We start from the raw sequence: 12,583 nt of genomic DNA on the forward strand, positions 1-12,583 counted from the left end.
TAATAAGCAGGCCTTAAAATTCTATATCCCATGTGAGCAAAACACTTCAAGGTTAGAAAAAGAAGGGGAGGAGGCATGAAGCAATGTCTAAGCAAAGCCTTGTAAACTTCAGTTTCATAAAGCAACCAGACACTGGAAAACATGGTGGGAAAATACAACATTACCCACACTGACTCTAATTTTGTGAGAGCATTACATACAAAAATAAACAAATGATTATGGATAAACTTTCGTTCGGTAATTAATAGGCAAGTGAAAAAAAATAACCCTTGTCTCTGAGAATGAAACTAGAATCTGCATGAAAAAAACAAACGACCTGGAGTTTCTAATCTACAACTTGTTTATAGAAAGTTCTGCATGAAGAACATGATTCAGTGGCTGCCCAGCAGGGTACAGGAATGGCTCCATGTGTGGGTTACCTAAACACACGTGAATGTCACCATAATGACAACCTTCTGAGCTCGAGGGATTCAGAAAGGCCCTTTCCAGAATTTCTGTGTTTTTAAAGAAAGCGTTCTGGTGTATTTTACTCATAACTTGAAGCCACAGTGGCTACCAGGGAAAATCAAATGTCACAGGAACAAATAAAAGCTTCTGTCTGTGTCACTACTAGGAGAGTCTACTCTCCCAGCCCACCCTAGAATTCCTTGCCCAACAAAGCCAGAACCCAGTGACTGCTCCCTTCACGTGCCACCCAGAGCCAAGAGCTAGGCATGTGAAGTGTGGCTGACTCACACAGCATGGAGACAATGTTTAAGAAACCACACAATTATGGGAGCCCTCGGCCTTTCAAGTTTCCAAAACAAACTGCTCTCCTTAGAGATAAAACACCGTCCAAAGATACAGCTGTGCTCAACTCCTAAAAGCCACTGATGTAAATAATTCTCATATTTATCTTCATTCAGAAAACACAAATGGGGATGACCACATGCTAAATTCAGCATTTCTCTAACCCTGGCTACAAATAACAGGACTCAGACATGATCCCCTGGAATTGCAATTTCCAGTTGCTCCTCTTACTCCCAAACTCCGTGAGAAGGAGCAGCTTTTGTGTGTTACTCCTGCCTCAGGTCCACAGCAAAAGTTTGCAGGAAAACTTATTGGGCATAATCAAGAGAGAAAAACCTACATTTTCTCTCCTATTGGTGATTTGGGGAGGGGGGTGTCTCTGTTTCAAACACATTCAAGATCTACAAATGTATGTCATTTCTTAAGAAGGGCAGAAGGATGGAATGGAATTCAGTATTTAACATGGGAAGTGCTATGTGTTGATAAATAAGAAATCTTGGGCAGTTTATAATAAAGAGCCAACTGAGCATCAGAATATGAAATGGTTTGTCCCAGGTTTACTCAACTTGCCAGATAGTGGGAGAACTAGAATTCAAATCCATTTCAGTCAGCTTGGGCTGTCATTGCCTCTGACTCAGTGGCTTACATCTAAGAAAATTATTTTTTCACCATTGTACAGGATGGAAAGTCCAACACCTAGGTCCTGAGAGAGGTGGACTAAGTAACTCAGTTGACACAATCCTGTTGAAGGGAAGCCGTGGGTTCAGTCCCCAGCACCACATGCATCTGCATGGGGCAGCACAGGTGTAATCCCATCACTCAGAAGGGAGGTCAAGACAGTATACGCCGAGTTTGAGACTAACCGTGCTATAATGCACCAATCGTGTTAAAGGTATGGGCTCATTTACAGCTTGTAGCCAATAGACAGCTGTTTATTTGTATCCATTTGCTGTGTCACAGAGAAGGAGTTGGGGGAGGAGGAGAGAGGGAGGGAGGGAGGAAAATGAAATGTGCATTGGTCTCTCTACTCTTTTGAAGGGCCGGGATTTTGTAACAGGGGTCTCATCTTCATGAACTAATAAGGGTCATGACCTCTGAGCACCATCACAATGAGAATGGGCTTTAACATATGAATCCAGCACAAACAAGGACTCTATAACAAAACTGGGGCTCTGGACCCCACCATATGTTCTCTAGTCACTGTTACCCAACACCTGAAAGGGTTATTTTTAAAAAATCCATGGAAGTAGTAGTGCTGAGAAGTGAAAAAAAAGTACTCTATGAATGTTAAAATGGGAAAACTGAAAGATACCAAGGACTAGACACCGGTCAGCCATTTAATTCTTCTATGATCCCTGAGCAATTAGAAACTTGGGGAAGAGCCACTGGTACATGCTATACTCAGTATCAGTACTTAGAATTTGCTTTCCCTCACTAGTAAATTCATTCACTGACTTAGTTGTTTTCTTGTTGCTATGATAATAAAAAACCTGACCATAGCAAGTAAAAGAAAAAGGGTTGATAGTTTCAGAAGGGTCTAGTCCATCACTGCAGAAAATCCAGGGAAGCGGGTATGGTAGGAGAGGCAAGGTGGCAGAAGCAGGGGGGATGGTTGTGTATATTGCATCTACACTCAAGAAGCAGACAGGGAACAGGAAGTGGTAGCGAACTACCCAGTCTTACACCTCCCCACCCATTCCACTGAGGCTCATCCTCTTAAAGAGCCTGTAACCACCCCAAACAGCTACTGTAGCTGGAGAGTAAGTGTTCAAATATGTGAGCGGCTGGGAGATATTTAACCTTCCAACTGCACCGCCCATGGTGGCTCTTTCAGGAAGTATTTGAGTTATCTAAACTTGCATCCACCCAGGACAAGAAAACCTTTTTCTTCAATTTTTTTCCAATTTTTTTCTCATGTAATTCACAAATGTGAAAAATCATTCATAATTTTATTTCCTTAAAATCAATAACTAGGGAAATTGGGTAACCATCAACTCTCTTAGAACATAAACACTATTGAGGCCAGCAAAATGCCTCAGGAGGTAACAGTGCAAGCCACACAACTTTGATAACCTGGGTTAGATCATCAAACTGAATCAAATTTTGAAAGTTATCTCCTGACCTCTACATGTATTCCATGTATATGCATGCCTGTACTCCCACATACATGTGTATGCACACACATGCACACAAATACACACACACAACTATCAGGTATAGTGCAATCCTAACACTGCAGGTTGAGGAAGAAGGAGAGAACCTCAAGGCCAGTCTGAACTATGTAGTAAAATATATTATTTTATGCAAATAAGTGTATATCTAGCCTACTTATCAATAATATTTCTCTCTACATATGTATATACACTTGTAGTATGAATAATTAAAAACCCAGAAACAGAAATTGGGGTTCAACCCGAAAGCCAGAATTGCAAAGCAGTCAAGTCAGTAGAGAAGTCTTCCCTCTACCAAGGCTGGGTGACTTAAAACTAAGCAAACTAAGCCTCCCACTACTCCCATTTTATATTTATAATTCTGGGATTAAAGGCATGTGACACCCCAGTACTGGGATCAAAGTTGTGAGCCACCACTACCTGGATTTGTTTCTGCATTGATCATTGTAGCCCAGGGTAGCCTTGAACTCACAGAGATCCATCTTCCTCTGTCTCCCAAATTCTGGAATTAAAGATGTGTGTCAGCATTGCCTGACCTCTAGTGGCTTTAGCTTTGCCTCTGGTCTTCAGGCAAGATTTATTTATCAAAATACAAATAATATACCACTATATACACAATATATCTCACACACTGCATCAAAGTATTTAATAAATCTTAGGCCCCAAGATTAAAAACAAAACAAAACATATGGCTCAACAAAGAACTTAGCACTCACACTGGGTGGCTCACAACCATTTGTAATTTCAGTTCCAGGGAATATAAAATATTCTCTTGTCATTCAAAGACACCAGAACTCATATGCACACACCCACATACACACAAGCACAGGTATGCACTTAAAAATGTCCATGAAAAAATAAAACAACTCTTTAACAGCAGAAATAATATTGATTGAGATTGTTTTTATGGAAGGCTTGGTAGTTTACATCATTATTATTTAATGCTTTTTATTACTCAGGTTTAAACAAGATAGAAATCTCATTCAAAAAGGACATAATCTAGAATTTATTGCTGACAGGTCTACCCAGTTCACTTAAAATGGCACACATTAAATGTCAGAAGGAACCAAGACTATTAATACCTTGGGCTCATCATCCCTGCAGGATACTGAAGTTATTTCTATGGTTAGAGCCAATAAGTATATATTTGGGTTTCCCTGCTCTAATATCTACAATCTATCCAAACTTTGTAAAGGGAATATGAAAATATTTTGAGTCAGTTCAAGCTTCAATTCTAGGAACAGTCATTGTGCTACATTAAAGGTCCATGTCTTAGGGAATGGTTGGTTGCCCAGCACAATGTAAGAAAAGTGCACCCCTAGTCCCAGCTAACACAAGCTCAGCTAGTTCCATCTAGATTAACACTTCAAAGTACCAAAGCACAGAGCCCACGCAAAATGTTTCACAAAAATTAGCATGCTAATTTCTACAATTGGTTTTTACTGGTGAGAAAAATATATTTTTGAAAAAAATAGTTTTTCAAAATATATTGATTAGCTAAAATCTTTTGGAATATTCTACCTAAGCTCCTTTCTTCTAGAGTCTAGAATCTCCTAAGCGCTATAACCTGGGTATTTAAGGATGTTGCCTGAGCTTTAGGATCCAAATATAGCCTGGGTTTGATTTCTAAATGTCTGGTGCAGATTAAAGGGTCATAGACTCTTCCTCTGTGATGTACTTGTATCTGTGGAGGATAAATCTTTCATCAAAGGCCAGAAGGACAAGCTAGGCAGCCCCATTGTTTACAAAGTGCATTTAAATGGTTTTATTCTTATTCAATAAACATTTATTAAATATTTATCAGTATTATGGGAAGAAAATTAGCTCTGAAGCCTGCTTTAGTTTGATCTGGTAGCAGAATGATGTTTTCATTTTATTCCCATTTTATATTTGTATCTAAGGATATTATTTATCACACGTATTTGTGTATGCATGTGTGTGTGTGTTTTATGATTATACTTAGACCTTGACTTTTAGACACCAATCTTACTCTTGTTTCTTTAACAAGGCATTCAAATTAGAATCACAGCAAAGCAAAATCAACTCTAGATTTTCTAATGTTTTGAAATGGGGTAAAACAGTTCTAGTCAATATATGTAAGATGAGGCAAGCCCGGATATTATTCTGTATATAAAAGCTATAAGACGCTATTTGTAGCGGTGAGTCTATCCCACAACTTCTAACTTGGTCTGTAGGTGAAAGCAGTGTCTGAAGGGCAAGGTGGCTCTGTAGAATGTCATCCCAGAAAATGTCCATTCTGACAGTTTAGGATAACCTTGAAAACAGTACTGTGCACTTCACCTTAGAGATACCAGCGCTGACAGCAGGAAAAGTTCAATCCGGGGTAGCGACAAATCTGATGGAAAAGTGCAGCCCTGCCTGATGAAGAGACTTGAGATCAAGTCCAGTCTGCTCCACTAATAAGTCACGTGACATGGAAAACAACGACCACAAAAACCAGCCTGCAAAGATGTCTTTTTTTTCTATAATATTAGACTGGAGATCCAGATAAATTTTGTAGTCACTTTCATATCCAAAAATCAGCAATGATTGCATTTCCATAGATTTCTGTAGCGAAGGTATATCCTGGAAGTGAAGTATACTGCGGGACATTGAGAGATCCCACCCCACAGCCCAGTGAAGCAGACGAACAGGTATGGTTTCTTCCCTGTCCAGATGTGAAGGCGGCCAAGATTTCAGAGAATGTGTATGCAGGGTTCTGACGGGACTCAAACACTCCCTTCACAACCTAATAGGATAAAGCTTATGCATAATTCTGTGTGACCCGTCAACTACTGACGTTCACGCCATGTTATTGTTCGAATTGCATGTTAAGCAAGCAAATTTTCAATGAACTCTCGCTGGCTGTACCACAGACACAGATGTCAGGCGGACTCCTTTGTTCATAAGGTTCTCATTATTAGCTCAACCCGAGCTGAATATTTGACTGAAGGAAAAGACCATATCATTATTTTCAGATTTCATTCTATGACTTAACTGGGCTACATCTGCCAGCTTCAGAAACACCAAGTGCTGCTTGGCGCCAGCCTTGGCATTCTTTTCTGTGACTATTACCCCAAATGTCTCAGCCCAAGGAAGCCTCCTCTCCATCAAAACAATTTAATAAAAACTAAAATTCTGATTAAGAGTTACTCATCAATTGACAGGGCATGCCACGCTAGTGCTATTTATGACTTATGCCCCATGATATTTTAGGACTAACAAACAGAATCCGCATTCACAAATGGGGACACTAGAAAGCCAGTAACCATTTTCAAGATTTATAAGCTCTGTGTTATACTTGAAACCATATTTTTTTAATAGGTAAATTGGCATTCCTTTGAATAACTCAATCTGCTTTAAATCTATTCAAAGGCTCTGGGCAGCACAAGGGAGATTCAGAATACTTCTCTTTAATTCTCCTATTCATCTCTGGACCATCTCTCAGCATATATATGATAGGAAGCTATGGCATAGGAATACTTGTAAAGTATAAGGCAAAGTGTGTTACAATATTGACACCAAAGCCATTTAGAAAACTTTACAAATCACCCAAATTCCAAATTATTCATAAGCCTACTAAATTGTATGCTAAAACAACATAAAAGAACTAGTTTTTTCTACATTTCTGGACATCACAATCCACAATGCAAATCTGCAAACATAATTTGAAATCACCTCTGTTGATCATTAGAAAAGGGAATTCAGAGGCTGGGGGAATGGATCAGTGTTTAAGCATGCTTACTGCTCTATCATTAAAACCTGAGTTTGGATCCCAGAACCTAGGTCAGGTGGCTCATATGTGCCTTTAATTCTAACTTCAAAGGATTTGATGCCTTCTTCTGGCCTCCACAGGCCGATGTGAGTGTACACACACAAATAATAAAAAATGTACATAAATAAACAAAGCAATTCCATCTCTCTATAGTTGGAGACCCTGGGGTTTATGCTATAGTTGCTTTAAATGCTCAGGAGAAGAATGACCAGTTTTCTACCAGAAAGTCATATGCATAATTAAGTTGCTTTACTTTTTCAGCATCTTGGAATCTTGGACCATGAGGATCCAAAAGAACAAGCCCTGTATTCCATCCAGTGTTTTAAATACGTCTCAGTGAGCAAATGGTCACTCAGTCTTTTTGAAACTCCTGTTTTCACTTCATCACCAAGCATCGCAATTTATTTCCCAATTGCCACTCCTAATCCCAAGAACATCCTTAGAAGAGCAAATGCAACGAGCACACCTGTGACTCTCAGACTGGGTGGCACTGGTCTGGTTTAGAATTTTAGGCTTATCCATCAAGCACTCAACAGTCAAGGCTCAACTAATGCTTCTCTCTGGGGCCCTTCTTCTCTGGATAGTTTTAATGGTTAGGAGACCCACTATCTGGTTCACATTAGTATTTGTTAGTAGCTTTTGCATGGTGGCATTGAGATACAATCTAAGTAGTTACAATGCTAACAGGACTTGCGCCTTGTATGATACAAAATTTTAAATTTTTATAACAACGAAGTGAGTTAAATTGCAGCAAACTGAGACCCTACTCTTTGTGTGTTGCAATCCCAATCCCCAGCTCCGGACCTGGTCATGTCTCAGTATTAGGTATAAGGGTCTTTGAGCTTAATCAGACCTTAAGAGTGGCGCCCTCCCTCAGGAATGAGATTTGTATTTTATGAACAAAACTTAGATGAGAGCTCACTGGCTTCTTTCTACCACAAGCAAGCTACAAGCAGAAAATGATTCTCTGAATCCCCAGAAAGGGCCCTCACAAAAGCCTAACTGTGCTGAGGTCCTGATCTTCACCCTGCAACTTCTAGAACCATAAGGAACACATTCTTTAGTTTAAAAGCTAACCTGTCTGTGCTTCTATATTATCACAAAAGAAAAGAATAGAAGCATCATGTGAAAATTGGACCTTAAACATGGTATAGAAAAAGCAGGAAATGATATTAATAGAACCCTAACAGGAAAAAAAAAACATGAAGTTATATATAGTGGTACAGGAAATATACTAACTGCGTGAGTAGAACTTTCTAGCAAACATCACAAAATTTAGCCCAAATGTTAGTATTAAATGACTTCATTTTAATTTTTTATACTTACCATGTTGTATGTCTTTCATATCTAAATGAAGACTAGACATTAGAATTCCTACTGCTTGTGATCGTTTGTTGCTAAGCAACTTGACAACCTGTTCAAGGGAGAGGAAAAGGAGAAACATTAACTTTAACCCTAATATGCTTAGCCGCATTTTAAAACCCTACACGAAGAGCCACTAAAGAGCAATGCTTACACCATTTGTTACTGCTTTGGGGTTTTTTCTAGACCAAACCAATAAAATCTGCCATTTTCTTCTGAAAATTCACCATCAGCCTTGAAGTCAAACTGCTGAGGGTCTAGGATATTAGTCTAGTTTCCTGACGAATAACATTTACACCTTTGATCATATACTACCTGAGAAGTTTTCAAGATGAAACTTTGGAAGACTGGTTAACAAGGGCAAAATAAAACTATATACAGAAAGTCTGCAGATCAGATCTGTTCTGTAACATAGAAAATGTGCTCCATTAGGTAGTCGGGTCTTGTGGGTGGTCCTTATTTTGCTAGTAGTTTCTTTCATTCTACATTTGATCAGCATTTGTTGGACAATTTTCCAACTAATTAATAGAAGACAACAAGTATCATATTGGAAGGAACACATTGGCCTGGCACCAAGTCTGGCTGTTTAGAAAGTCTGAGAGAATCCGTGTACAGACCCCAGTCAAATCTCCCACAATAGAGGCGGGCAAACTATTATAGTCTAGCCATGCTTGAACTACATTCTCCAGCAAACCACATTACCAATATTTCCTGCTTAGGAAATTTTTATTCCCACAAAGTCTATTTAACTCTCCTGTTCTCTTTTAAATCTGCTAAGGGAAATAGTGAGGGGAAAAAAAGTGATTACAGTTGAAATACCAGAATCAGTTGCTGCCTCCTAAGCTCTTACCTCTTGTGACCTTGTCTTTCTTTTGGCTTAAGTTGGGTCAGTCAAGAAACTAATAAAATAATCAGAGACAGCTGATCTGATTATTACAAGTCTACTGCATAAATGATATTCATCAAAGCAACAGCAGTACTCTTGGTCTCCTGGCAGGAAGGGGGATGGGCATTAAAATAGCATAATGCCAGAAGGCCCAGCATTATGAAAAGCTTCCAGTATGGGGGATGATACCCCCCACAAGAGATACTGTGGTCTCTGAGGAAGAACAATGGCATAGGAGTTTATTATTGATTTCTTTCTTATAGTAGTTTATTAGATTGAACATACAAAAAACTGGTTTCAAATGATTATTAATTATTTCAGTAGACTCAGTAACATTGTCTCCTTCAGAACTAAGAAGTTAAAAATGCAGTGTCTGGAAATAGGTTATATTCTGATGAACAACAATCTCTAAGATCAGGGGCAGGCAATCTGGCCCCACTTACGTTACTTCTGTTAAATTTCCTACTATTTTCTTGCAATGGGTGCAATGGGACACTTGAATTTGTGTGTCATTTTACTTCCCAGGGGTGTTAACATGTTGCTCATGCCCTTAGCTCCTCTCCTCACCATGGTTCTGACAATTCTTCCTTTTGAAGTCAGATAATTACGATTTTGCCTCAAATTTCAACATGAGCCTCAGTTCCGTTTTCTGTGCTTCATTATTTCCAGTCTGCAATTTCTTTCGCATGGCATCTACCCCTCATTCACTCAGCGGTTTCCTATTTCCTAAATGTTATCTCCTATAAAGTCACCCAAATAGTGTCTATCTGACATGACTCCTAGGAGTCAGATCCCAAATGTCCAGCCAATATCTCCTTCTTTTCTTTGGCTATTGGAATAAGGGTTCCATTTTTCAGCCGTCTTCCAAAGGTGGAAGCTAGGTATCAATTTAGACCTTTCCCTCCCTCTGCTTGTACAACATAGTGGGCAGGAATCAAGTCAGTCAAAGGCAAGCCTGTGTCTTCTGAAGCTGTGCCCTCCATCTTAATGCCAGTGTTTACTTCCTTTTTTATTTTTAAAACAATCTTAATTTACATACCAATCCCAGTCCCCCCTCCCTCCTGCCTTCCTTCTTCCCCCATCTTCTCCCCACCCCACTCCCATTCACTTCTCAGAGAGGGCGAGGGCCCCATGGAGAGTCAACAAGTCTGTCATATTACTTGGGACAGGACAAGCCCCCCCTCCCCAGTTGTATCTAGGCTGAGCAAGGTATCTCATCACTGTTTCTCCAATGTCTTGGGCATCTTTCTAGCTAGCTCTTATCTTAAATTAACCTATTTCTACTATTTTTTATATTTTACCATGAGGTTTCATGGTTTGTTACTTCTTGCTTCTTGGGCAGCTACATGGTGTCTGCCTCCTTCAGCAGCTACATGGCATCTCCTTGACTCTGCCTACTCTCTTTCTCTCTCTCTCTCTCTCTCTCTCTCTCTCTCTCTCTCTCTCTCTCTCTCTCTCTCTCTCTCGCACTCTCTCTCTCTCTCTCTCTATATATATATATATGTATATATATACATATACATATATATATATATATATATATATATATATATATATATATATATCTTTTTCAGCCTGGCTATATTCTGCCCTGCCATAGGTCAAAGTAGCTTTATTCTTTAACCAATAAAAGCAATATATATACAGAAGGACTTTCTACATCAAGAAGGTCTAGTTTGGTTTTATGCAGATTCCCCGGCTGCCAGTCCCACTAGCTCAGGTCAGCTGATTTGTGGGTTTGCCAAGTCACAATGTTGCCCTCTTTGCTTGTAACATTGCTCCTCCCTGTCTATGGCTGGACTCCAGGAGTAGTTTGTTCCAGTGCTTAGATGTGGATCTCTGCATCTGCTTTCATCAAATACTGGATGAAGGTTCTACGATGACAATTAAGGTAGTCATCAATATGGTTATAGGAGAAGGACATTTTAGGTACATAAAATAAAGCAAAAAGTCTGTGATTGACTCCCCAAGTCTGGTTTAGTATTTCTCAACTGTCTTCCTTACACAGTGGTTCATGATTACTACCACAAAGTTTCGACACGTAAGCTCCTGAGCTATACCAAAAGCCCGCTTACTAAGAGAGTAGGAACACCATCACCACTTTGAGCATCCCCTAAGCGACTTTAGCATCACTGAAGAATCTCATCCTTCTCATTTACCCTCCTTCCCTATGTCTAAGAACCCTTCTACAACTGTTGGAATCTGTTTGTTGTTTCTTGACCTTTCACCTTTACTTTTTTGAACCCAAGTGGCACGTGTTTAGGTGACGGTCTCTATAAAGGTCATACCGGAAGCTCCACAGTTCTTTCCTGCAACTTGGCCTTTCTACTTTATTTCAGAAACACTCAATTCCAAGTTGTAATTTATATTCCTATACATAAGACAATATAAAGAAGGGTCTAGCACCATCCAGAAGGAAACACATTCAAAAGAAAACAGAACTCTCAGAGGCTGCAGACCATCCGTATTTTAAAGTTAACCTTTGTATTATAAATCAGTTCTTCTATCCTTCTTTAGCCAACACCCTGGGTAACAAGAACCCAAAGTTCTCAAACTAGAATATTCCCAGAATGCGGTAACCAAAGTTACAGCCAAGAGACAACATAGGACCCAAGGACTCATAGGCAAAAAGTTGAAAGCACAGAATTAATACATTTGAAATCCACAGTATTCAGACACATAATCAGAGTTTTAAAAGGATTGGCTTGGTTTCCTAGTCATATTAGATCTAGTTAATTCACTTACAGCAACAGGTTTCTTAAAGACTTCCCTGGTAGGCAGGAGGCTGTAGAGATCGTCAGCATGGACTCTATGAAACAAAGCAGTGTGCCTCACCCTTTAATTGCACTGAATTATCTGAATTCTGGAAAAACAAGCTGATTCCTGAGTCTACCCAAGCTGCTGGGGACGCCAGTGCTGTGAAGCACAGAAGATGCCATTCAGAAGATCTCCTGTTTCCACCCTAATACATTCTACACAACAACTGCAGTACTTTAGGGCCAACATTTCACCCAGAAAAACAATAGGAGCAGCAGGAGAAGCTTCGGAAAACTATGGTGGAACTGGCTGCTCCACTCAGCAATGTGCCTCACAAGGAGCTCACATATCACAGTAAGGGCCAATTGTGAGAAGCTGAACATACAATACAAAGAAATTTTGGCATATTTTATCTTAAATGGGTTCACTCAATAAACTGAGGTATTAATTTAAATACTATAATTAGACACATTCATGATTGCATTTGATTTTACAAAAGATTTACTGTTCTTCCCCTCTGCTCCTGTAACAAACAAACAAAACAAAAATCAGATACATATGAACTGGGAGAAGTCTTCTGGTAGTTGTAAATTTTTTTTTACTACGTATATTATTTCCCTGGCATTCTATAACAGCAGTGATGAGCATGCTTTGTCTAGACACAATATCTGGCCATGGAACAGAACATAACCAAAGCTCCTCACAACATGGCTGCAGACAAGACTTGTGGGACCCTATTAGAGCCAAACTAGGCTGCATGGCTAGAAACGGGTTTAAAATGAGCATTAAATAATATTGGTCTGAATGTCTGTGGCATCAAGTAGATAACTGATGGGGAATCTC

The 12,583-nt window shown here is 39.5% G+C and overlaps 1 protein-coding gene across 2 annotated transcripts in view; it reads right to left on the bottom strand.

Moving 5' to 3' along the window:
- Positions 1 to 12,583, bottom strand: part of Fmn2 (formin 2) — a 288,272-nt gene that overhangs the window by 165,964 nt on the left and 109,725 nt on the right. For both annotated transcript variants that reach the window (XM_038349911.1, XM_038349910.1), the window contains one exon: positions 8,062 to 8,149. In XM_038349911.1, the coding sequence (XP_038205839.1) occupies positions 8,062 to 8,149 (88 nt within the window). The remainder of the gene's footprint in view (positions 1 to 8,061; positions 8,150 to 12,583) is intronic.

The sequence above is a fragment of the Arvicola amphibius genome, chromosome 12, assembly GCF_903992535.2.
Source record: "Arvicola amphibius chromosome 12, mArvAmp1.2, whole genome shotgun sequence".
In the NCBI taxonomy this organism is placed as follows: Eukaryota; Metazoa; Chordata; class Mammalia; order Rodentia; family Cricetidae; genus Arvicola; species Arvicola amphibius.